General features: G+C 40.7%; 1 protein-coding gene and 1 pseudogene across 4 annotated transcripts in view; one reads left to right on the top strand and one right to left on the bottom strand.

The window, feature by feature from the left end:
* Window positions 1-1,823: 1,823 nt before the first annotated feature.
* LOC309608531 (glycine cleavage system H protein, mitochondrial pseudogene) lies at window positions 1,824-7,674 on the bottom strand (annotated as a pseudogene). The gene has a single exon. The product of its transcript is annotated as a glycine cleavage system H protein, mitochondrial pseudogene (transcript).
* Window positions 7,675-7,814: 140 nt separating this feature from the next.
* Window positions 7,815-27,529, top strand: part of STX12 (syntaxin 12) — a 34,309-nt gene continuing 14,594 nt past the window's right edge. For 2 of the 3 annotated variants that reach the window (XM_082348655.1, XM_082348654.1), the window contains exons 1-4: window positions 7,815-8,065; window positions 21,292-21,361; window positions 22,935-23,034; window positions 27,190-27,327. In XM_082348655.1, coding sequence (XP_082204781.1) covers window positions 7,948-8,065; window positions 21,292-21,361; window positions 22,935-23,034; window positions 27,190-27,327 — 426 coding nt within the window. In that variant the 5' untranslated portion in view covers window positions 7,815-7,947. Of the gene's footprint in view, window positions 8,066-10,371; window positions 10,494-21,291; window positions 21,362-22,934; window positions 23,035-27,189; window positions 27,328-27,529 lie in introns of all 3 variants that reach the window. The other variant, XM_082348656.1, reaches the window with a different exon arrangement.

Raw genomic sequence — 27,529 nt, 5'->3', positions numbered from 1 at the left:
ATGTCTGGGTCCTCAGCCGGGAAGATTCAAAAGCTGAAGGAAACTTATTGGAACTGGAATCATCTCTCTGAAGGCTCTGCTTACTTGTGTATCTAGTGCCTGGACTGAGATGACAAAGTCTAGTAATGCTGACTGAAGCACCTATGTAGGGCCCCTCCATATATAACTCAGCCTTCCCCAGCACGGTGGCCTCAAGGTAATCAGACTTCTTCCATGGTGGATCAAGACTCCAAGCACAAGTGAACAAATCTGAAGCTGTGTTTCATCATCTGACCTGTCCTCAGAGGTCACATTACCTCACTTCTGCAGCACTTTATTGGTCAAAGCAGTCAGGAGTCAATCCAGACTCAAGGGGAGGGGACATAGATCCCTTCTCTTGATGAGAGGGTGACAAAGTAGAAAAGCATGTGGGATGGAAGCTACTGTGGAGGCTATTTTAAAAAATGTAAAAAAAAAAAAAAAAATGTAATCTGCCGGACTTCCCTGGTGGCACAGTGGTTAAGAATCCACCTGCCAATGCAGGGGACATAGGTTCGAGCCCTGGTCCGGGAAGATCCCACATGCCGCGGAGCAACTAGGCCTGTGCGCCACAACTACTGAGCCTGCTCTCTAGAGCTCGCGAGCCACAATTACTGAGCCCATGTGCCACAACTACTGAAGCCCATGCACCTAGAGCCTGAGCTCCACAACAAGAGAAGCCACCCCAATGAGAAGCCCACTCACCACAGCGAAGAGAAGCCCCTGCTTGCCGCTAGAGAAAGCCTGCGCTCAGCAACAAAGACCCAACAACGAAGAGCCAACGGAGCCAAAAATAAATAAATTTATTAAAAAATATATATATATATGTAATCTGCCACATAGAGAATGGATTTTGGAACCAAACCGAATTTAAGAGAACAAGGCACAAGGCAGAAGCTGCAATGTCTTTCGTGGTCTATCTTCGGATGTCACACTGCATCATTTCTGCAATACCCTATTGGTTACAGAGGACAAATTACTGACACTGGACTTCCCGGTGGCACGGTGGTTAAGAATCCGCCTGCCAGTGCAGGGGACACGGGTGCGAGCCCTGATCTGAGAAGATCCCACAAGCCATGGAGCAACTAAGCCCGTGTGCCACAACTACTGAGCCTGCGCTCTAGAGCCCGCGAGCCACAACTACTGAACCTGCATGCCACAACTACTGAAGCCCGTGCGCCTAGAGCCTGTACTCCACAGCAAGAGAAGCCACCACAATGAGAAGCCCGTGCACTGCAACAAAGAGTAACACCTGCTCGCTGCAACTAGAGAAAGCCTGCACACAGCAACAAAGACCCAACGCAACCAAAAATGAGCAAATAAATTTAAAAAAATTACTGACACTATTCAATGTGGAATGGGACTACCCATGTGCATTCATATCAGGAGGCAGAACCACTGGGGTCCAACTTGGAGACTGGCTACCACATTGACCTTTGACTAATAAGGTTGAGTAACAACTATGTGAATCTCTAGATTTTGAAGGCACGAATGAAAGTTGGCGTTTGGGGGAAAGGAGTTCATATTTCTTAGTTATGACTGGAGTCAATTAACCACTTTGCCTGCCAGTGCTTGTCAGGCTGTCACTGAAGCAGATTATCAACTCTACTTGAAAAGTGACACTGTGTCAGGCTGTGGTTAGCTCTGAAGTCAGACTGCCTGTGTGTGAGTTCTATCTCTACTTAGGGTTGTTGTGAGGATTAAATAATGTATGTAGAAGTCTCTAGAACAGTGCTTGGCACATAGTATGCACTCGATTTTTTAAGCTATTATTATGCAAGACTTCACAGAATCTACATTTTCTGTTTCTTTTTTTTTTTTTTTTAAGAAGTTGAATATTTTATTATTAAACTGTTTCTTATTTTCCTGCAAGGCTGTTGCTTCACTGTATAAAAATAGCACCAGCAAACACAGTATATTGCAAAATTAAGATAGTAATGTTCTTCACTGGACACTATACAACTAACAAACTTTTCTCCACTGTCATTTATTTCCAGTGGCAAGTTCATTGAGTATTTTGACCCAAATCCAGGGATGGCTGTAAGCAAGTTACAATATTATATAAGGTTAAGATAACAATGTTATCCTTGAATTACATAATTTTTATAACTAGTTTTACCACAGATAATTTCAGGAATTCTGAGTATTATAACTGGAGACTAGCCTAAAAATCACAGGGTGTTGTGAAAAAGATGCATAGTGTTTATCTGAAACCATTAGGAAGTTAAGGGGTATTTTCTTCAGGCAACATTGTTTCAAGTAGTTTCTTTTGCTAAAAGTTGCTTTTTAAAAATCTATCCACCACTAATTTAAGACAACTATGCTAAATTAAGTTGTTTCAAACTAGTTTATTTAGGGGTTCCATTTTCACTCCTCAATAGATTTTATGTATTTCTCATATGCTTCTTCACTCATTAGTTCATCTAGTTCTGAAGGGTTACTGAGTGTCATCTTGATCAGCCAACCATCTTCATAACAAGATTTGTTGACAAGTCCTGGATTTTCTGTTAGAGCTTCATTAATTTCAGTTACTTCTCCTGATAGAGAATAGAGTTCACTAGCAGCTCTCACACTTTCCAAAGCACCAAATTCCTCTTGTTTTATCAATTTTGTCCCAACTTCAGGCAGACTACAGTAAACAACATCTCCCAAAGCTTCCTGTGCAAAATTGCTGATTCCCACTGTTCCAACACCGTTTTCTGTTGTTACCCATTCATGTTTGTCTGTGAATTTACGACCCGACAGCAGAGCGGGGCCGGTGCGCAGCTCCCGGACGGCGCCCGCCCGCAGTCCCCAGGGCCGCAGCGGGCAGGGCGCGTTGGGCGCAGAGATGGCGCGCCGGTTGCAGACTGCGGCCCGCACGCTGCGCGCCACTCGCAGCGCTATGTTCGCAGGGACATTTTCTGTTTCTTGAGAGAGAAAACAACAGTGACAAAATAGAGTGAACATATATGTTCACTTGTTTTTTGCTTCCAAAGTTACTTTATCTCCAGATCACTTTATCCCCAGATTCACGCAACCCACAACTTTTATATGATTTTTTCAACTCCACATTACCCACCTCATGCGTGCCACTTCATTACACTGATCCTTAGAGTGCCATTTTTCTTTAAGTTTAATAAGATATAATTTGCATATGGTAAAATTTATCCTTCTCAGTGTATAGATCAAAAAGATTTTGATGGATGTATGCAGTTGTGTATCAAGACATGGAACATTTCCATCAGCACAAAAACTTCCCTTGTGCCCCTTGGCAGTCAGTTCCCTCCCCCAGCTCCAGCCCCTGGCAGCCATTAATCTGATCTCTATCCTTATAGCCTTGCCTTTTCCAGAATGTCATATAAATGGAATCAAACAGTATGTAGACTTTCATGTCTGACTTCTTTCATTTAGCATATGCATTTGAGATTCATCCATGTTGTTGCACGTCTAAGTAAATTTATTCCGTGTTTCAGTAGTTTGTTCCTTCTTATAGCTGAAAAGTTTTCCATTGTATAGATGTACCACAATTTGCTTATCTATTCAGCAGCTGACGGATATTTGAGTTATTTCTAATTTTTGGTTGCTATGAATAAAGCTAACACATTTGCATACACATCTTTATATGAACATGTGCTTTCATTTCTCTTGGGTAAATACCTGGCAGTGGGATTGCTGGATTGCGTGATAAATTTATGTTTTATTTTCTAAGAAACTGACAAACTTTTCCAAGTGGTTGTACAAGTTTGCATTCCCACTGGCAATATATGATGAGTGCTAATTTTAACACAGACTTCTTTGCAAACTTCTTTGAATTTCTCCACTGACTCTTCCCTACATTTCCCAGAAAGCTTGTCATATTGGTGATAATGATACTTTATTTTTAAAATATGAGATGTATTTACTGAAGTGTAGCATATATATAGAAGAGGACACACATCACAAATGTATGACTTGATGAATTTTCACAAAGTAAACACAGTTATATAATCACCACCCAGATCAAGAAAGACTGCTACCAGCACCCTAGCCCATCCCATGTGCCCATTCCTAGTCACTCCCTCTCTTCCTCAAAACTGAGAGTTCCATGGTGGCCTAGTGCTTAGGATTCCAGGTTTTCACTGCCGTGGCCCGTGTTCAATCCCTGGTCGGGAAACTGAGATCCTGTAAGCTGCACAGCAAGGCAAAAAGCCAAACCAAACCAAACCAAGAAACGAACTACATGCTATTCTGAATTTTAATAATATAGATTCATTTTGCTGGTTTTGAACCTAATAAATATGGGATAATACAGAATGTACTCATTTTTGTTTGCTTCTTTTGCTAGACATTATGTTTGGACAAGGTCACCCACATTATTCACATAACAGTAGGCCATTAATTTTCATGCTCTATGATACTACAATTTATCTATCCTACTGTTGATGTACATTTGGGTTGTTTCCAGTTTGGAACTTGTAAAAATAAACGTTGCTCTGGCCATCTTCATAATAGCTTCGAACTGGAAACTATCCAAATGCCCATAAATAACAGAATGGATAATCAAATTGTAGTAAGAGCATATGATAAAATACTAGTCAGCAATAAAGACCAAACCACTGACATATGCAATATCATGGATAAATCTCAAAAACATTATATTAATTGAAATAAGCCAACACTAAAGAATACATAAAGTATGATCCCTTCTTGATGAAGCTTGAGAATAGGCAAAACTAATCTGTAATGATAAAAATCAGACAGTGATTTCTGCGGATGAGGAGAATTGATTAGAAAGGAACACAGCCTGGACTTCCCTGGTGGCGCAGTGGTTAAGAATCCACCTGTCAATGTAGGGGACACCGGTTCGAGCCCTGGTCTGGGAAGATCCCATATGCCGCGGAGCAACTAAGCCTGTGTGCCACAACTACTGAGCCTGCTCTCTAGAGCCCGCGAGCCACAACTACTGAGCCCGTGTGCCACAACTACTGAAGCCCGCGCGCCTAGAGCCCATGCTCCACAACAAGAGAAGCCACCGCAATGAGAAGCCTGCGCACCCCGACGAAGAGTAGCCCCTGCTCACCGCAACTAGAGAAGCCTGCGCGCAGCAACGAAGACCCAACGGAGCCAAAAATAAATAAATAAATTTAAATAAATAAATAAAAATAAAAAAGACATTGGTGACTTACAAAAGAAAAGCATCTCTTAAAAGAAAAAAAAAAAAGAACACAGCCTGAAGAAAAACTTTCTTGGGTAACAGTGAAAGTGTTCTATTTCTCAGTTTAGATGGTGGTTACGTGGGTATATACCAATGTCAAAATTCATTGAAATGAACACTTAATACCTGTGTATTCTATTGTGTGTTAATTATGATGCAATAAAAATTAATACAGAGAAATGCTGCTTAGTCGTAAAAAATGCTGTCATGAACTTTCCTATACTTGGTTTTTGGAACACATATGGATGCACATCTGTTGAGTATATAGGTAGGAGTAGAATTGCTGGATCATAGAATATGTATGAATCATGGCTCTGCAATTTAATAGCTGGATGACACTGGGCAAGTGCCCAGAACCTCTAGAGAAGACCAGTTTCCTTTCTATTACCTAGGAGCTAATCTCACCTTGATGGGTTCGAACCATGAAAACTGTTTTTGTCAATTAGCAAAAAGACATAATGCTGAGAAACCTCATTTTCTAAAAGCACTGCTTTTTCAGAAAATTTGCTATTTGAAATATCAGTAAGAACGGAATATTCCACTCTCGCCTGGAGGACCTGAGTTACTTTGACACGGAGAAGCAGCCTCAATTTCCAACCCAGGTGCAGAGCTTCAGATAAGGGGTTTCCAGATACAGCATTCCACATTTATCTCCACGCTGTAGTTTCCAAGGAAACAGGATTCTGAGTCTTCTTGTTAGCTCAGGCCTGACGATAATCCCTTTACACATAGCCTGGTGTGCTTTGAGGCTATCAAAAACACTGCTTCTTTTAAATTTTACCTACACTCCATCTTTCCAAATCCTGGAATAATTCTACCTCTCCCGTGCTTGGTGAGATACCCCATGATTCCTCTGGTGTGTAGTCCCCCTTGCAGCAGTAAGTTAATAAACCTAACTTTGTCAGACCATATAAAGATAAAGCCACTTTATCAGATGGGCTTTATCTCAGGTATTACCAATAACTTTGTAAAATGTGTTCACATTACCTGGATGGGCATTTAAGAAATGATAGTTATTTTTTATTATTCGTGTATAAATTCAATATATGTTCATTTGACATCTAGTATTTGCAAGGCACAAATGTATTGCTATGAGATATAGCACAAGATAGCCATGGCACAGATGGAAAACCACTTTTTATTTTAGCTGGAGAAAGAAGCCAACAATAACAACCACCACTATGTTTTCAATCCTAGGAGAAAAATACCTTTACTGAACTTCACTTTAAATAGAATCAAATGTAAATGAAAACATTCTCAAGACTATTTTATAGGTAAAAAAGTACAATGTACACGATTTACTATAAGATAGGACATAAAACTATGGATTCTAAGAAATCGTATGGTTTTAATAACCAGAATGAGAGGACCCAAATGTCGTCTGTCCTTTTCTAAAGAGAAAAAATTACTCTTATAAATGCTCCAACGAAAAATAGAGACAGCATTGCTTACAAAAGCTCTAAGGCTGAATGCAGGCTCATTCACCCATCTAGGGTCCCCTCCTACACAGACAAGCAGCTTCCTCTCTTGGCCATTCCCCAGAGATTGCAAAGCAGACTGGGGTGAAGTGGGGTGGAGAATACAGGAAACAAACACTGCCAGTTCCCCTTCACTTCTCTCTATCTTGATCTCCTCCCAAAGCAAAATCCTCCTACTCTTGTCTTTCCATCTAACATACGCTCACAAAATGCAGTCTTCTATGGGAACATTGAGGTCATACAGTCCAAATTCCTTAAGAGAATGATTTTAAAAATTTGAGAGTCTAGTTCTCCAAGAAATCCTGGCTTGGGATATAGATGAAGAAGCTATTTGGGAGGGATTTAGATGGAGAATGAATTTGGTAATATGAGAATGCGTTTTAGGGACATAGCAAGATGACAATACAATTAGCTTAGTGTTTGGGTTTTGCAGTCAAATCTCAGAAAAGCAAATTAACCTCTATGGTTTTAACTTTCTCAACTGTAAAAGGGAAAATAATAACGCTTGCTCTGTCGAGTTACTTTACTTCAACATTTAAAAAAATCGATTGTCCGTTATCTAGTCTGAAGGTAAAAATATAGTTAGAACATCGTCCCTTGCTGTGAAAGAGCTTATGAACAACTGAATTGCAGTGAGGGGATCACAAATAATACGTGCTCAAGAAATCTTATTATTATCATTTTATTGTTTAGACTAGAAGAGGGGTGGAGGGAGAAATGAAAGTGATTTGTAAACCATAAAAGTGCTCCACAAATCCTAACAAAGCCCTAGAGGATGGAAGCAGAGTGAGGAATTTCAGGAGTTTGGTTACGGATCTGGGTTTCAAGGCTGTCGAATTCTCCATATTTGGGCCTGAATGCTCAGAATAGAACAGAATAGGATGTTAGGGCTGAGATCATCTGGTACAATTTTATGCTAATCGAAAAATTCTTGCCTTCTGTCACCGTGCCCTGGCGATAAACAACACCGCCACCTCAGATTCTCCAATCCGAGCCCCAATGGTATGATGTCATCGCCCCGCCCCGCATCCCCAAGCTCCAGGGCGTCACGTCTCTAAGCTACCGTGCCTACACCAGTTCCAGAAGCGCCTGCGCAATGTGGGGGAGCCAGGGCGGACGTGTGCGCGCTGCGAGGGGGCGGGGCTAGCGCTCACGCAGCTTTATCCCCTTCCCCGCCCTTTCTCTTCCCGGTTTCCCTGTCAGCCTGCTGGTCGGGTCTGGCGGCTGCTTCCGGTAGGAGCGCGGTGCAGGGCGAGTCGGTCTCGGCTCCTCGTCATGTCCTACGGTCCCTTAGATATGTACCGGAACCCGGGGGCCTCGGGGCCCCCGCTCCGGGACTTCAACAGCATCATCCAGACGTGCAGCGGCAACATCCAGCGGATCAGCCAAGCCAGTGAGCCGGGGTACCGGGCTGGGGGGCGGGGGCCGTCCCGGGGACAGGCCCGGGTGAGGCTGCCGGGACGCGGAGCCCGGCTAGGGCTACGACCAGGGCCACACCTGAGGCCGTCTTGGGTGCTCTGCTCTGGATACGGCGGGCTGCTGTCCCCGAGTCTGCCAGGCCCAGGCACTCCGAGGGTCCGGAGCCCCAGCTGCAGCTCGAGTTTCTTCTCAGGAGTTCTGCTCTTAACGGTGTTGGGGCCAAGACAGCAGTCCTGACAGCCGCAGGGTGGGAGGGTGTGTGTGTGTCCCCTCCAGAGCAGTGAATGAGTCGACTGGCTGCAGTGGTCAGCCTAGTTTTTCTTGTCATCTGCCTCCCTCCACCCACCTCTCTTTCCTCTTTGGTCAGCTTGGATCGGGAGTTGTTTCCTGGTTTAGACTTTACATTCTGCTGAGCTTCTGGCTTCTTGGAAGTCAGAAGCTCTCAGTTAAGGGAAGTGGAGAGTGCATGTGTTTTGGTGATTTTAATACAGTTCTTCCTGTAAGGAATTTGGAAATCAGATATAATGACTTGTATTCGAGGGGTGAGATGGCTTCTACTATAATAAAGAGAATTCACCAAAAACATTTCAGTTTACATTCTTTTGTCTTTTGTAACAAAAGATTTGCATATATTTTTGGATTTCAAGCCAATGAGGCTTTTGTTTTCCTTCCCCACCTAGCTACTCTTTTGAACAAGCATGATACACAGAGAAGCTCAGGGACATGGCCATAATCACACAGCAAGTAAGACATGGTAGAGGTGGTGGTGGATTTCAGAATGTCATTGCTTGTCTTAAAACTCCCTCCCCACCATTAGGGTCTGAATGATACTATAGTTGAATGAGTCAAATACATGTTATTTCTTGTGCCTGAAAATTAGCTCAGAGCCTTATAAACAGGAAGTCAGCTGCAGCAACTACTTGGAAAGAATGGTATCATCATCCTTGTTGTTTATTATTGTGTTTTCGTGAGCTTGGCTGTACCCTGTTAATAGGTAGAACTAGTTGGTCCTGAATTACAATTATGTTCTATATTTTAAAGAACAATCTATCACTTAGCTTTTAAATTTAAATATATAATGAGAGAGGGAAGTTTCTGATGGAAGGCGTTTGAATCTGGGCACTTTGGAAGTGGAAAGAAGAATATGTGGTCTGTTAAATCCAGAAATTTGAAACAAAAATTAATGTGACCACTGGTTAGAAAGTATAGTACTTTGTGTTCCAATTTCCTTTTGTGAGGGAGCTGTAATACAGGTTAGATCAGAATATTCTGGTTCAATACTGAAAGTTTCTTATTGAGGCCAAATATAATTTTAATGTCTATTTGTGAAATTTTCATTCTGCATGTATTTGAGTATGAGGCATGTAGTATTATGGGAAGTGACATGGATTCCTTCAACAGGGAGCCTGTGGTGTACATAATGACTGAAAGGGATTGCTACTATAGAAGAGATATAATAAAATTATAGGTGTTCAGGAGAGAAAGACACCTTTTTCACTTGGGAGAGGCCAGGGAAGGCATTATTGGCATTTGAGCTAGGTCTGGAAAGATGGTGGAAAGGATTTGAACTTTCGAGAGTAAAGAAGGGAAGAGCATTCCAGGAGGGAATAAAATGAACAAGGCATGGTAGTGGGAAAGCATGTGGTGTGTACAGAAAAGTAGAGTGATTTAATTTGGCTAGACTGGTGGAGTCCAGAAAGTAGTGGAAAATAGGATTGGAAAGGTAAGTTGGGGCCCAAACATGAAGTGCTTTAAGTGCTACACTAAGGGGGTTTGGATTTAATTCTTTAGAAATGTGTAAATTGAGTTGGAAGGGAGAGAGACTGGAATCAGAGACACCAGTTAGGATCTGAAAATGAAAAGAAGGAAAGGATAGGAGAGGTGTCTGGTCATAGAATTGATAAGGTTTAGCTGTTGATTAGGCATCAGGCTCAAGGGATAGTTGGATTCATTTTGTTAATAACATTAATAGCTAACATTTGAGTACATACTGTATGCCAGGCAATATAAGTGCTTTACATGCATTATCTTAATTTTGTAACGACCCTGTGAAGTAATTACCAATATTATTTCTTTTTATGGGTTAGGAAACAGGCTGAGAAAGGTTAAATAATTACGCAGCTAACAAATGGCAATACCTAAATTTGAAACCAGATCTGTCTCTTATGACCAGCATTCAGCCTTTTTTTAATTTTTAATTAATATTACAGTTTTATAGCAGTTAACACTTCAAGTTACAAGTGACTTTTCTTTTTCTTTCTTTTTTTTTACTCTTCATAGGAAGCTATGGCAAATACCTGAGGCTGTGGAACTTTCTCTTCTTGTGGTGTGTCTGCCTCTCCTGCTAGATTGTTAGTTCCTTTGAAGAAATGGGACATGACTTATTCATCTTTATATTTCTAGTACTTATCTCAGACCCAAGTATATGTTAGATTCATTCATGCACAGTTCAACAGATATTCTATGAGCATCTGCTATGCACTGGGGATGGAGTGATGAGCAAGACAGACAAAACCCTGCCCTGATAGTGTGTGTGTGTTTGTGTATGTGTATGTATACACACGTATGCATACATGCACATAGATAAACAATATTGAGAAATAATAAATGCTATGAAGAAAAGAATAAGGGGACAGAGAGTGAGGAGAGCAAGAGGGTGGGTGTGCTATTTTATATTTTTACATCAGTTGGTCAAGGAAGGCCTCTCTGAGGGGGTGATGTTTGAATAGACACCTGAATGAAGTGAGGGAGAGAACCTCATGAGTAACTGGGGGAAGGCATCCTAGGCAGAGGGAACAGCAAGAGCAAAGACCTCAGTGCTTTCAAGAATAGCAAGGAGACTAGTGTGGCTGGACTGCAGTTAGAGAAGGGGAGCATAGTAGGAAAAGAGGCCAGGGAGGTAGCCAGGGATCATATCATTTAGGGTCTTGATGCTTAGTAAATTGTATTTAGTAGATTTGAATGAATGAGGTTTCTCTACCATCTTGGAACTCTTCCTGACTCATTTACCTTGTGCTGTGTGGTTCCTACCACATCTTATGACCCTGGTCAGTGTGAGTTGGAATTCTCCCCTTGGGATTGTTTAGTGAGGCACTGGGAATTTGAAATTGGTAGGGTGACATTGCTTCTACCCACTTATCAGGCTGGTGCCCATCCCCCAGACGTGGCCAGCATACCTAAGTATACAGCCTGAATGTGACCTCCCAGACATATGCCCACATCCATATAGTCCTGCAAGGACCTGTATCTGTTGAAAATTTGAGAGAATAGCTATTCTTTTTTCTCAACTGTGGGTTTTTTTCACATATGTGGGTTTGGAATTGCTGAGCATATCAGCCTGAAATACGGCAGGCCACTGCGTGGGTTGTTATAGGTACAGCTAAGGTTGACTGCCTGGTACAAGGGGTTGTTATCAGTATGGGTGGGCTACAGAAGAAAACTGCTTGACTCTGCCTATTGTGAGACGAAGGGTCTGGGCAAGTATTGCTGAGGCAGATATAAGGAAATAACCTTAACAGGTGCCAAGTTATCTCTGAAGAGATTAAAGAACATCATTTCTGTTCTTTAACGTTGCTAATTTAAAAAAAAAATAAATTTATTTATTTATTTATTTTTGGCTGTGTTGGGTCTTCGTTGCTGCACGCGGGCTTTCTCTAGTTGCAGCGAGCGGGGGCTACTCTTCGTTGCGGTGTGCGGGCTTCTTATGGTGGTGGCTTCTCTCGTTGCAGAGCACAGGCTCTAGGCGCACGGGCTTCAGTAGTTGTGGCACGCGGGCTCAGTAGTTGTGGCTCACGGGCTCTAGAGCGCAGGCTCAGTAGTTGTGGCGCATGGGCTTAGTTGCTGTGCAGCATGTGGGATCTTCCTGGACCAGGGCTTGAACCCATGTTCCCTGCGTTGGCAGGCGGATTCTTAACCACTGCACCACCAGGGAAGCCCAACGTTGCTAATTTATTGATATGATTCTGTTTACTAAAAAAATCAAAAGCAGTTGAACTTTTAAAACTGATTATCGTGTGCAATCCTCTGGGTTGTTCTTTCAAAGTTATTTTCATATTGGCCCCTTGCTCTTTATTTCATTGTCCTCCTCATAAGTCTTCATGATCTCAGCCTCTGTAGTCCAGCAGCATAGTCTCAGTGTCTCTGTTCCCATTCTAGTTCATCCTGATAAGGCTATCAGCAGTATGTCTAAAGTCCTGTTTTCATTATACCACTCATCTTCTCAAGAGCCTATGGTGGCTCTCTGTTGTCTGCTGCATCAGATCTTAACATTCCACCTTGCTTTCACTGTCTCTGTCATCTTAACCCAAATTAGCCATATTTTCTACTTCTCTTTGTTACAGGCAGGCTGTTTTTCTTAACATCCCTAAACACGGGGTTTTGCTGCAAGTTTTTGCTCTTTCTGTTCCTCCTTTCTTTAATCTTTCCCTATCTCACTAGCTACCTAAATTATAAAAATCCTTTGAGTTGTGCTTAAATCCTGCCCCTTGTAACTAAGCCTTCCTTTGCTTTTGAAAGAGTGAGGTCAGGAAGAGCCTGGGCCTTAGGCTCAGCAGATCTGTGACTGAGTCCTTGCTCCTCTGTGTTGTACTGTTCACCTTGGGCAGGCTAGTTCCCCTTTCTGTCTGTTACCCCATATGTAAAATGAATGGTGTTGTTAAAGTGGGATGTTTGAAAGTGCCTAGTCTAGTACCTGGTACATAGTAGACATTCAGTAAATGGTGATATCATTGGTTGAGCCCCCTGCTCCACTATAGTTTAGTAGTTAAGTGAGCAGGCTCAGGAGTCAGACTGCGTGGGTTTGCGTCCTAGATCTGCTTCTTACTAGCCATGTAAACATATTGCTGTACCTCTCTATTTCACAGTTTCCTCATCTATAAGATGGAGTTAATGATAGACTCTACTTCACAGGATTGTGAGAATTAAGTGAGGTAATTTATATAAAGTGCTTAAACCAGTGCCTGCAACATTGTTTAAGAAGTGTTAGCTATCATTTTGTTTTTTTCCTTTGAATTTGCAAGCTTAGCACTTACTTTATTCTGTAGTCTTTAATTCATGCTTTTTGACCTTGTTATTCCAACTGAGAGATTACTATTAGTTTTGTTGTGGGGATAGAGATCATGCATTGTACAGCTGTCCTTAGTTTCAGTGCCTGGCACAGCAGTGGATATGTAGTTAGCATTCGATATGTACTTAATTGATTTTATCATTGCTAAGTACATTTTTCTTGGTCTCGAGTTTGATAATAATAGCTATCCTTAATTGAGTTCTTTTAAGTGCCAGACACTGTTCTAAATTTAGCTTCATATTATCTTAGGTCATCCTCACAACAACCATATGAGGGTTCTCTTGTTTTTCCCATTTTTTAGGTGAGGAAACTGAGGCACAGAGGAATAGAAACTTTTGCTAGGAAGTGGTGGAACCAGGAATAACACAGAGCAGTCTTAATTGAGAGTCTGTGCTCTTAACGAGTTCATGTCCTGTCATGGGTATGGTAAATAGAAGATTATACCTTTGATGTTTAGTATTCATGTTCAGTGTAGTTTAGAGCTTTACTATTGTAGTATAGTGGCTACTTTTTTTTTTAAATGTTTTTAATTTTTTGGCTGCATTGGGTCTTCATTGCTGTGTGCGGGCTTTCCCTAGTTGCGGTGAGCAGGGGCTACTCTTTGTTGCGGTGTGCGGGCTTCTCATTGCGGTGGCTTCTGTTGTTGCGGAGCACGGGCTGTAGACGCACGGGCTTCAGTAGTTGCGGCACACGAGCTCAGTAGTTGTGGCTCGTGGGCTCTAGAGCGCAGGCTCAGTAGTTGTGGCGCACGGGCTTAGTTGCCCTGTGGCATGTGAGATCTTCCTGGACCAGGGCTCGAACCCATGTCCCTTGTTTTGGCAGGTGGATTCTTTTTTGTTGTTGTTGTTGCTAGAAATCTCTCCTGTCTTAGGAAGTTGACAGAGAGATACTACTTCTTTTTTTTTTTTCTTGAATTTTATTTTATTCATTTATTTATACAGCAGGTTCTTATTAGTTATCCATTTTATACATATTAGTGCATATATGTCAATCCCAGTCTCCCAATTCATCACACCACCACCCCGTGGCAGGCGGATTCTTAACCCCTGCGCCACCAGTGAAGTTCTATAGTGGCTACTTTTAAAAAGTCAGGTCATTTTCATTGTAGCTTTGCAAAAACAGTGCAAACCTAATTTTCAGAGTAAGACACTGAGATGATGTCATTGTAATAATGACCACATAGGCTATCATTTTCTCATTTAATGTAAATAATGCTCTTTCTTTGAATTTATATTTGCTTGTTTAATATACTGAATTAGAGCATTCTAGTCTCTCAGATAAAGAAATTTTTACCTGTATGGTAGTTGCTTTTGATATGACTAGACATTGATTTGGATTAAGGTTCATTTGGAGATTCACATTCTGCCTAAAGTGATATCAGCTAAAAGCACATGAAGAGTGTTCAGTTTAGAGTAGTTTCTAGTGTGGATGTTAGCTGTAATGTGCGATAAATTGATTTGCTTCATAGTCTTTTAAAAATTTTAGCCAGGACATGCTTTTAAAAATGAGAGGTCAGTGATAGGAGAAATTGAGGCCTAGTTTTAAAAATAACAAAATTGCTTACACGGAACTGAGGCCTAGTCATCTGGTTTCCAGGATTATGTAGCATTTCGTAGAGGATAGATACCCAATTATTTTCATCCAAAATATTGTGACAAATCAATCTAAAGTAAAACTTTTATTTACTAGAATGCTTAGAAAAGGAGTTTTCTCATTAACCAAGCTGACCAGAAAACCCTTTTAGACGTAGCCCATTTTGATAAAAATTGTTCCAAAAAGTATCACTGTACTTTTTGACATTTTAAGTACATTCAAGTGAAAATAAGTGTGTATGTAAACATTCACACTATTCTATTTCTATTTGTGCTTTAGGTTTAAGGGATACAGTTCTTAGTTGTAAAACAGATGGGTCATTAAGTCACTATTTTCAAATAAACCCCTGATGGTGGTGGTTATGGAGGGTGGTATACAAAAAAATTATACTTCCACTAAACGTAGACACCACTGTCTTTATCATTTGAGTTTTGGGGCATCTGATACCTGAGTCTTGCTGGAAACTTTTAGGAAAATATCAATATGCAGGAATTTAGATAGAATTGATGGAAGCTTGGATTCATTCTGGTGCTTAACTAGTAAGTGACCCTATAAAGTCCTCCTCCCCCCCACCCCTCCATCCCAATTCAGGTAATCTCAGCAAACAAAAGAAGTCAGAAAAGTCTAGATAAATAAAAGTTCTCAGCTGAAAATATACAAAGAACAGCTGATTTTTAATTGATTGTTTCCCCCCATAGTCTGTAAAGTCCCCTTTGCTCTCTAGGGCATTTAATATGGTTTGATAGATGATTGACAACTTGAAACTTTGACATACCTCTAGAGTTTCTAAGGAGAATGCTCTATATAAAGACAGTCAGTAAGATGAGATGTTTCCTTGAACTGCCATACCGGTAACATTTACCTTTATATGTCACCCTGTAACCAACTATTTTCTGGAGGGGTATGTATGTGTGTGTGGTTATGCAAATACAAAAATGAGTAGAATGTGGTCAGTGCCACCCAGAGGCATATAGTCAGTCCAGTCCCATTTGTACACAGGCAGAGTCTCTCTAAGCCAAACTCTGGCTTGCAAAAGCACTGCTTGGTTACACAGCATCATTCTGGGACTAGAGCTTCTTCATTATTGTTGAATTTTAGCATTGAGCAGTGGTGGGAGTACTTAGAAATCATTTAGTCCTTACATAGTTGTAATAATTTAATGAATAAAAAGCCCCACACAAATAGTAAATATTGTGACAAATAGTAAGTACTCAATATATGTTAGTTAAACCTGAACATCATATACAATTGGTGAAAGAGACCCAGCAACATGAAATGACTTGTCTGGTGCCATACATCTAGTTAGTGGTCGAATCTGGCTCAGAGTTTAGGTCTCATTATTCCTAGCTCATGTTCATTCATATCTTCTGCCTTGAAAGTGGCATGACATAAAACAGAGGCTAACTCAATTAATCAGCAATTACTTATTACCCGCTGGGTGCTGGCACTCTGCTGGACTCTGGTGAGTACACAGGAACCTTCGCAAAGGTCAGAGGGAGTCGGGGAAGGGAGCAGGTTAGAGCAAGGGCATCAGCCTATCTGGAGCAGAGAGCTATTAAGTTAGGAAGCTATCAGATAAGCAGGGTGGGGCGAAGTGGAACACTGGGAAACGGAGGCCTGCCCTAAGTCACTACGTTCTGTGTATTTCCTTTAAGCGTCAGCCTTTTGAGAGAACCTAATGTGGCATAAAAAATATAGTTATTGGAATTAGCACTGGGTTTGAATTCTGGTTTTTATGACACTCTGCTCAAAACCGTCAGTGGCCTCACATTTCTTTAAAATTCGAAGTCCTTGCTCTAGTTTACAAGGCCCTATGTAATCTGGCTCCCCTCTCTCTCTTACCTCTCTTTTGCTCCCTCTGGGCCTCCTGTTCCTCCATCACAACAAGTGCTCTTGCCTTGGGGATTTTGTGCTTAATGCTCTCTGCTAGAAAGCTCCCCCAGAAATTTCTCATGGCTTGATCTTTCACTTCCTTTAGGTCTCTGCTCTGTGTCACCTTATCAGAGAAGTCTTCTCTGACCGCCCTGTGTAAACTAGTACCCTCTCCCTACCAGCCTTTACCTGAATTTATTTTTCTTTATAGCACTTATCACTACCTGATACATGCTTATTATCTCTTTTCCTTAAAATGTAAGCTTCTTGAGAGCAATATCTTCTAGAGCATATAACAGTGTAAAGTAGGTATTCTAAATGAATGAATGAATGAGTTTTGTAACACTCAGTGTGAGCCTCAGTGTGCCCTTCTGTAATAATGCTTATCTAATAAGATAATACTTATCAAGTGTGAAGGAAAAACACTTCTGTGTTTCCTCCACTGTCAATACTTCTGACACCAGATGTATGGACTTACCACACACCAAGCAATTATCAGATTCTCTGGACTTCAATTGGGTGTCCTCCAATTTAACTCAATTCTGACACTACCTGGGGTTAGCATCAGATTCCACAAATTAAGGGCTTAGTCCCACAAGACTCCCCCCACCCCACCCCCTTCAGATGCCAATTGTAAGTCCAAGTTCTTATCTGTGCTTCTGACCAGTGAGCCATATTGGAGGTTCCCATGAACCCCTCCTCAGGTTCAGCTAGTTTGCTAGCCCAGCTCACATAACTCAGGAAAACATTTACTTACTAGATAATTGGTTTATTATAAAAGGGTATAATTCAGGAGCAGCCAGATAGAAGAGACGCCTAGGGCAAGGTATGTGGGAAGAGCTTGGAACTTACGTGCTCTCTCTGAGCGCTGACACCCTCCCCGCATCTCCGTGTGTTCACCAGTCCGGAAGCTCATCAAATCTAGTTCAAGAACTTATCGAGGGCTTCCCTGGTGGCGCAGTGGTTGAGAATCTGCCTGCCAATGCAGGGGATGCGGGTTCGAGCCCTGGTCTGGGAAGATCCCACATGCCGCGGAGCGGCTGGGCCCGTGAGCCACAATTACTGAGCCTGCGCGTCTGGAGCCTGTGCTCCGCAACAAGAGAGGCCGCGATAGTGAGAGGGCCCGCGCACCGCGATGAAGAGTGGCCCCCGCTTGCCGCAACTAGAGAAAGCCCTCGCACAGAAACGAAGACCCAACACAGCCAAAAATAAATAAATAAATAATTAAAAAAAAAAAAGAATTTATAGAGTTTAAAATGCGGTTCCTCTACCCCCCCAGCCCCCCCCCTTCTTCTTTCCAGAGGTTGGTGGGTGGGACTGAAAGTTCCAACCTGATAATCACTTGGTCTTTCTGGTGACTAACCCCACCCAACCTAAGCCTATCAGGAGCCCTACCCTGTCACTTCAATAGGTAAACTCAGTATGCTCCAAAGGAACCCTTTATGAATAACGAAAGACACGACTATCACTCAGGAAATTCCAAGGGTTTTGGGAGCTTTATGCCAAGAACTGGGGACAAAGACCAAATACATCTTTTATTATACCACATCAAGTATGTAGGCCAGTGTCTGGCACATGGTGAATGCTCAGTAAATGCTAATGTCTGTGCTCTTTCTTAAATTATTTGTTTGGCCAGCCAGTAGACAGCTTTGATTCTGATTCCCATTTGACTTAGGTAAGAAGGACATTATACATCTTAGTGATGAAAAATGATTATTATATCTTACATAGTGTTTTTTTTAGCAGAATGCAGTATTTTATAGTGCTTACATTTTCCAGTGGAACCAATAAGCTAAAAACCCTCATTTAATAGAATAGATATATTTTAGGAAAGTTTGTCAAAAGGCAACTTTTTAATCAAGTGAATTCTATATTTCCATTGTAAAAGTGGAGTTATAGTTTTACTTAAAAAACGGTCTCAAAATAAGATAAAATCATAATTTGAAGTGTTACAAACCAGTATATTCTTGACTTTGCAGAATTTTGCTTTGTAACACCCATGATGACACAGGGATTTGGGCTAGGGAGTGTTGACCTAAAACAAAGAGACTGCCAGATATTTCTCCAGCAAAGACGGGTTTATTCACGATCAACAGAGAGTTGCAGTTTGGGGTCTGCAATCATGGCTAGCCAAGTGGAAACCCCCTCCTGGCAAGGGAAGGGGAAAAGGAAGTTGGGAGGGGTATAGCAAACAAAGAGTCCATGGCTTTTCATTGGCTGAGAGGAGTCTTCTTCATAGCATTTGGGCTCAGCTGTTGTGGCAGGGTGTGCGAGCTCCCCCTTCTGGTCTCCCAACTCTGTTTAACTGAGGTTTCTGTTTATTGATTTTTTACAGGAGAAATAACTTGTACATGCTGCTAAGGACTAGGTTGTTCAGTTTCTACTTAGGAGTAGAGTCACCCAGAAATCACCTAGAAGATTTTGCTTAATTATTGTTTCTTAACAGACTTAGAGGCTATTAACACATCTGTGTTTTTATAAGGTAACTGGTACTTAATAAACTTCAGCTTGCCTTTTTACTACCCTTGGTGACCGAACTAGGGCCAAGGTTATGACTCTGACCCCCAAATTTTGTTATTTAAGAAACATCCTATCATAAGGAACAATTAATTTTTATTTTTATTTATTAATTTTTTAAAAAATATTTATTTATTTATCTTGGTTGCACTGGGTCTTAGTTGCGGCAGGTGGGCTCCTTAGTTGCAGCTCGCGGGCTCCTTAATTGTGGCACGCGGGCTCCTTAATTGTGGCACGTGGGCTCCTTAGTTGCGGCGTGTGGGCTCCTTAGTTGTGGCACGTGGGCTCCTTAGTTCTGACGTGCGAACTCTTAGTTGCAGCATGCATGTGGCATCTAGTTCCTTGACTAGGGATTGAACCTGGGCCCCCTGCATTGGGAGCACGGAGTCTTAACCACTGCGCCACCAGGGAAGTCCAGGAACAATTAATTTTTAAAATTTAAAATTCTAATAAGTGCAATTTCGTTTTCATTGGACATTGAAGCCTTGTTTATATATTGTTCCTATGAGATATATACAAATGATACAGTATTCATTGGTTTCCTCATCTTCTTCCACTAAGCCAGTCATTTAGCAGTCTGGTGTTTCACAAGTGAAACTTGGGCATTAATCCTGAGAGGGTAGGAAAGGCCCTCACAAAGGACACTGTCTTTTGGCTAGAGGAGCCATATATTACCTATTGTGTTATATTATCTCTTGAAGTTCTAGTGAAACTTGAAGATAATTAATTTTGTTTCCCCTGGGCAAAAAGTACTCTATTATTGTGTTCCGTATTCCAGCTATTTGCAATAGAAGACAGGGAATGCTCTTAAAATGCAAGCATGCAAACAAACTAAAAAGTCGTACAATAAAATTCCAAGCTCTGCAAATGAATGAATGAATGAATGAATGAATCTCCCTCATCCTCCCTGCCAACCAGAAAAAGAAAATAGAAAGCAGGACATGGGAAATCAGGGGCTCTATTCCTGTCGCAGAAGTCAGTGAGGGACAGGGGTGTTCAGATTCCCAGGCAGGCTGGTGTTTCTCCTTATTGAGAGATAATCCATTCCTCTGGACCTCTGCTTTCCTAGTCCAGGCCTAGGGGCTTAAACATCTAGGATTCAAACATGACCATTCCAAATCTTAGCACAGTATCTAGGTAGAGTAATCTGAACAAAACGATATACTGTTTGTCTACAGACAGCGTAGTTAAAAAATAGGCATTGGAGTCTGATGTACCTGGGATTGATTTTTTTGCCCTGCTACTTTTTGTGTGCCCTTATATAAGATATTTAACTTCTTTAAATATATTTCCTCATCTGCACAGTGAAGATACATCTACTTCAGACTGTTGCTATGAAAATTAATAAGATTATATATACAAAGCTCCTAATATAGTACTTGGCACATAGAGGTGCTCAATTAGTGGTAACTTACTATTAATAATAAGTGTACATTGTCTTTCCAAAAATGTTTGCTGTATAAAATATTGTATATTAGTGAATTTAAATTTTTATTGTTGTGAATTGATATTTGGTATCAAGGCCATTCCAAAAGCGACAAACATTTTAACCAGTGCCATGGGAAATCTGGCAAAATGTGGGAGTTCTTTGGGAGTGACAAACAAAACCACCATCCTCTACTTAGTGGCACAGTTACTCTACAGGAGAAAGGCGGACCTTATAAGTAGCTTTAGATGGGAATATATGTGCCAAGGTCTTGATCATAGCATGCTTTCTATTAGTTGTATGTACTTATTCAGGATGTGGAGAGAGACCAGTGATCTGAGAATTAGGATGCTCGTGATGAATGTATTTTTCTTTTTTTAAAAAATTTATTTATTTTATTTATTTATTTTTGGCTGTGTTGGGTCTTTGTTGCTGAGCGGGGGCTGCTCTTCGTTGCGGTGCATGGGCTTCTCATTGCGGTGGCTTCTCTTGTTGCGGAGCACAGGCTCTAGACGCGTGGGCTTCAGTAGTTGTGGCATGCGGGCTCTAGAGCGCAGGCTCAGTAGTTGTGGCACACGGGCTTAGTTGCTCCGCAGCATGTGGGATCTTCCCGGACCAGGGCTCGAACCTGTGTCCGCTGCATTGACAGGTGGGTTCTTAACCACTGCGCCACCAGGGAAGCCCTGTATTTTTCTTTTCAATAAATCTTTTTTTCTTTTCTCCCCAGCTGCTCAGATAAAGAATTTGATGAGCCAACTAGGAACTAAGCAAGATTCAAGCAAGCTACAGGAAAATCTGTGAGTAGCTTCCTAACAAGGTTGGGATTTGTGAGGGCCTTTTGGGGACACACTTAATACCCTTGCTGCCTGGCAGCTGAGGTTTCAGGCCTGTGAAATCAGAATGAGAGGCAGTGGGACATGAGGTCATAGCTGGATCTAGAAGAGGAGCAACAAAATATATTAATGGGTTGTGATCTCCGTTGCCTCTCAGAGTCCTTGAACGCTGCTTCTTTCCTCCCTTGGGCAGTTTAGCAGAACAATTTAGGGAAGCAGAGAGGGAATCCCTACCCTCTAGACTACATTCTGCCTAAATGAGCTTCCTTGTTGGCAGAGGCCTCCTGATGATATACAGCGCTTGTCTAATCTGGTTGGATTTCCAGCTGTCTATCATATTAGAAAAATGTATTCAGAATGACCCGAGGAGAGTCTGAGGGAGAGAACAGTGGAATAGATTCTTTTTATCATGCCCTTCTTGACTCCATCTCTGCTTTTAGAAGTTCTAGTTTTCATCTTTAAAACATACTGAACAATATTCTTTGTTTCCTGTCCTAGACATTGTGAAGTGAGAGAATGACTTACTACTTTGAGCTTTTTCCAGGGAGATGTGAGATAGCTCTGGGTATGTTAGTACTGTCTGCGATGCTCAGGCTTCTGATTGACTTCCCTCTTGGGGTTTTCTTGTTTGTTTGTTTGTTTTGTCTCCCTCTTGGTTTTGAGTCCCTTGTTTTATTTATTTATTTATTTATTTATATTTTTTTATCTTGGAGACCCCTTTGCAGTGAAAAAAACGTTAGTAATTAATGGTGTGGTTTCCCTGTCCTCCCTTAAACCCTTTGTAGAAGTGGCCAGATAGTAGAGGAAACCATGACTGAAAGGAGCCTTTTTTGTATTTCCACTACCTTTCAATCCCACTTAACATAGCACACATTCTTCCCTCTTTAATTTCCTTCCCCCTCTGCTCGTTTTACACATTTTTTTACACAGTATAGGGCTTCTTTGTTTTGGAGGGAAGAGCCAGAAAGTCAGGCCTAGGGGACAGGTAGGGAGCCAAGGATAAAGCTGAAAAAGCATGAGCTTTAAGCAAGAGCGTGGGAGTAGATCTTTGGAGGTTGTTCCCTAGGGTGGAAGCTGTGCTTCTAATGCACATTTCATCCAACCTCCAGTGCCTGGATTCTGTCACTAGTCAGTGAACTGTGACAGACAGTACCCATGCAGAACTCCTGGGCAAATGAATACTAGAGTTTTGAGAGAGCGTTCAGTGTGTTAAAACTATTAGATTGAGGTGTGGGGGCAGTTGCTCTTCTTCTATCAGAACTGCTGAGAATGCTTTTCCTTCCTCCCCAAGGAGTTAAAATACCCAGTCAGCAGGTTTCATTGAGGCAGGTTGTTTCTACTCAGTAATATGAAGACGACTTGAGGTGAGCATGACTGGGTAGTATTTCTGGAATTTTGTTGTGAACCTGGGCATCTAGGAACCCATTTCTTCAAGTGGCCCTTTCATTCCCTGCGTTGTGAGACACTCTGAGAACGAACTGATACCAGCAGCTCTCAAGAAGTGAGAATATCCTAAAACATATCTTTTCTCTCTTAGGCAACAGTTACAACACTCTACAAATCAGCTTGCCAAGGAAACAAATGAATTACTGAAGGAATTAGGGTCCTTGCCCCTTCCTTTATCTACTTCAGAACAGGTTGGTATTTTGTGGGGTTTTGGCTTGTTTTTTTAATAAGAAAGGACTTCGTGTTTGTGGAGAGGCAGTGTGTGAAACAAAAATAACTTGGCCTTTCGTTCTAGATAGACCTTCTCTGAACCTCAGTTTCCTTATTCATAAAATGGCTAAGTGTCTGTTGTGACAACAGAAAGAATGTATGCACCAGATCTTGCAAAGTGCCTAGCATTTAGTAGGTACTCAATATGGGTAGTGGCTGCTGTTATTAGTAATAATATATTAATATATTAGTAAATGGGTTTAACTGGAGAAGAATGTCAATGTTTGCATCTTGTTGGGGTTTGACCTGCAGCTTTATGCTTTCAGGCTTGATCCTAGTTTGCTTGTATCCTGTATCTATAAATTTCAAGCAGACGTCTTTTATATTTTGTAGTCGCTTTCGTGTCGCATCATGAATCATTTATAGGTCTCAGGTTGAGGAAATGCTCAGGGAAATAGATTCCTCTATTTAAGTCATTTTCTTCAGTGGCCATTTAAATCCTTAAAAACCACACAATTTTTACTGGAATTCATTGTTCCCTTGATATGCCGTGCCTTTTCTTCAGACGTTCCTGAAGTCAGATGTGCCCCCTCCATTGTGGCTTGACTTTTTAATCTATTATTCATGGTCTGCCTCAAATCCTCTCTCTTCCAGGGCAAAAACCTTCTCCATCTATCTTAGCCTATTATGATTCTATTTTGCTTTTAGTTTCTGTACCATTCATGGGAGCACTTAACTTACATTTCTTTTTATTATTGCATTTTTTAAATGATGGTATCCTATCTGATGGCTCTAAAGATGAAGCCTACCACCTCCCTATCCCGGGTTGTCTGTGCATTGTGACTATTGAAACATAAAACAATTTTAGTGTGTTGTGATCATCATTTATAAAAATGAAACAAAGTAGAAATATCAGAGTGTGTAACCATGTAATAAGGGTAAATACTGTTAATGAAGCTTTCATACATATGTATATATATGGTGCTAGGTCAAGATGTTACATTCTTATTCTGTGTCTCCATCAAAAAAGTTTGAAAATCATCAGTTTAACCCATTCCTGGCAAGTCATTTAATGAAGTATATGTTCAGTCTTTGGAGTTTTGGCATCCCCTTGCACAAAAGAAAAGAACCAAAACTAGGTGCTTTTGTCATCCTGCTACAAGGTAGTAACCTTAATGTAATCACCCTTTGACTATCCACATGTGCTGTTTGTTTTGTTACTCATGCTGATATTTCACCTATGGACCAGTTCCCCCTTGCCATTCATTATCTCAAATTGTTCCCAAATCACCCCTTTCCTCCTCTCAGCTATGCACTTAGGGAATACACACTTGCAGATAGTTTTAGCAGTAATAAAAAGGGAGTCTAAGAGTCTGATGTAAACAGAGTATTGAAAGTACTTAAGTGTTAAATAGTAGCCTAAGCAAAATATAAAGTTCAGTCTGCTTAAAAATAAATCTAATGTATTCCAAAATCAAATAGAATTTATTTTTGGATTATGCATGCTCTTGTTCCCTTCCATTATCTTGGATCATTAAGAACATGAAATAAATCTACAGACATACTTTCTCTGGTGAAATACAAATCCTTGATTCCCTTCCTCCTATTGTGCTGAATATTCTTTTCCCTTTCAATTGTTTCTTTATCTAATTAATCTTAGCCCTGTCACCCATCTTTTTGTTACTGGACTATCAAACCATACATCCTACTCTCAGCATTTTTCTCATACTTATGTGCTATCATCAGCAATCTTCTAGTTGCTAAATCCAGTGGCCTTTTTTGAGTTTATTCACTTTTCTTTGTTTCATTTGATCCTCTTGCCCATCCTGTCTTCACTGAAACTTTCTTCTTCTTTCCATGATCTCTGTAGTAAAGCCTACAAAGTAGTTTTCATGTATCCCAACTCTGGTGATCCCTTTCTGGCCTATTTTCTCTTACCCCAGGTTGAGTCTCAGCCTCCTTCTCTGACTTTATATCTTCCTAGAAGTGGGTGTGCCCCAAGGCTCTGCCATTGATCCTGTAATTTTATTACTCTATGCTTTCTCCATCAGGAGTCTTTTCTACTGTACTTTTATGAGCTTCCTGTCACCTTTATGAACATGATCCCCAGATCTTTTTCAAGCCCTAGCCCCTAAACCTCTAAGTATTTGGCCCATATTGCCAGTTCCTGCTCTGACATCTCCTCTTGAATATGCTGCCTTCATCTAAAATTTAATGTGTTGTCTTATACTGAATTCCTCCTGTTTCACCCAAACCCCTTAACTAAGCTGATTAACAATGCTTATTGTCATAAAAAAGTTTGTGCCTTTTAACCTAATGTTCCCACTCATGCAAATGTGTCTGCGTTCTAAGAAAAAGAAACCAACTGTATACTCCGGAGCCAAATTTCCTGGATTTAAATTCTACCCCTGCCATTTACTGTGTGATCATAGGCAAATTGCTTAACCTCTCTGTACCTCATTTGTCTGATCTGTAAAATAGGTACTATAATAGTACCTAATTTATAGGTTGATGTATGGATTAAGTGAGTTATTATATAAAGTACTTATAACAGTACTGGTACATGATAAGCACTGTATAAATATTAGCTGTTACAATGGGGCTCACTTTAGCTTTATTTATAATGGTTAAAAATGGAACAGTCTAGAAGGAATGTTTACCTAAAATTTACTAAATCAACTTGATGGAGTATTATATAACAAAGACCATAATTGTGAAGAGTACGGTAACATGGAAAATGTTAATGATATACTTAAAAGATAGTATTTTTGGATAATGAGATTGGGGAGTGATGGGTTTTTTCCCCCTATTGTTATAATGTTTATGTAAAAATTAAAATCCCAGAAAAGGGATAAAAAGTCCTTTATCTAAATTTGCTTTCAGTATTACCATCACTCTCCCAGGTGTGAAATTTGAGTCATCTCTTGACTTTATACCCCTTTCCCCACAGCCAGTCACATAATATTTCTTAGATTCATTTCTTTGTGTTCCCATTACTGATACCACGTCTTCCTAACCCTAAATCTAGATTATTGCAGTCATCTTTTTGACTTGTTTCTTTTTCCCATTCCATCACCATCACGGACTAATTTTTCTAAGTTATCATTTTGTACCCGTCGTGTTCTCCACACAGAAATCTTTGTTGCTCTTTGTTCTTTAGAGGTTGAATCCCACACTCATTATCTTGGCATTTAAAACCTGCAGTGGCCACCCCCTTTCCTGCTTTTCCAATTTTATCTTTTAGCTATGCTCATGAAAAAGACTTTGGTTCCAGCCAAACTATCTTTTTCTAGATCCTCTGCAAATTTCTGCCACCATGCCTTTGCTCACACTGTTCCCTCGCCTGGATTCGCCTTACCCCTTCTCTCTGTTCTTCACGCCTTACTCTTCCTTCAGTGCCCACCTCCTCTGGAGGCCTTTTGATCACTTAGATTCTTACTGATTATACTTGCCTCTGTATAATGTGTACAGTACTCTGTATAGTACTAATTGAATATAGCAATTATTTGTATTGATTTGTTATTTGTATATCTAAATTCTTTATCTCCAAATAGATGATAAGCTGTTTGAGGTCAGGGGTGACTTTTTACTTCTGTGTTCCCAGCACACAGCAAGTGCTCTCAGTATGTGTTTTTTGAGACGTAGTATCAGTAAGCTTAGTAAAGGTAGCTTGTAACTCTACAAAGTAGTTTTCAGGTTCTCAAAGATTTTGAACGTCACTACAGTGTGAAGGAAAATGATTCCATGGTTTTCAGGTAAGCTGTGAACTCAGTATAGATGAATACAGTTTTAACATTTTAGCAAGAAAACAATCTCTGTTGGGTATTCTGCTTTTAGATTCTCCTGGGAACTAACATTTTGAATTGTGGTTCCCTCTGAGATTCCCTTACCAGGTAAATGATACCCAGTTCCCAGGTTTGTCGGAATGAAAGAAGGAAAACTCTGACTTGGCCTATAGTATTAACCAGGGATTTGAGTTAGAAAAGGACAAATTTATTAATTTAAGGAAGAGCCTATTTCATAGTAATTTTCCTAGTTGGAACTCTTTAGGAGGTATAATTTTGCTTTTAATGGGAATTAAAACCAAATGATTCTGGGTTAATGTGAAATTTCAAGTTCTTATTTAATTTCCTTAGCGCCAGCAGAAACTTCAGAAGGAACGTCTCATGAATGACTTCTCTGCAGCCTTAAACAATTTCCAGGCTGTGCAGAGAAGGGTATCTGAAAAGGAAAAGGAGAGTATTGCCAGAGCAAGAGCTGGATCTCGTCTTTCTGTAAGTTTATTTCCAAAAGAAGACCTTTGCAAATTTCAGGATGTTCTTTCCTAAGTTTTTAAAAATTTTTTGACCATTTTCTTTGCTTACTATCCCTCCAAATAATAAACATAGACATTAGCTGCTGTGAAAATGTCAGATTGGTATACCCTTTGTTTAAAAAAAAAAAGTGTACATATGGTCACTTTGCACACTAGACTAG

Source organism: Balaenoptera borealis (genome assembly GCF_965194805.1).
Source record: "Balaenoptera borealis genome assembly, chromosome: 1".
NCBI classification, from domain to species: domain Eukaryota; kingdom Metazoa; phylum Chordata; class Mammalia; order Artiodactyla; family Balaenopteridae; genus Balaenoptera; species Balaenoptera borealis.
Note: the sequence above shows the minus strand (reverse complement) of the source record. Positions and strands in the feature narration are given on the sequence as shown.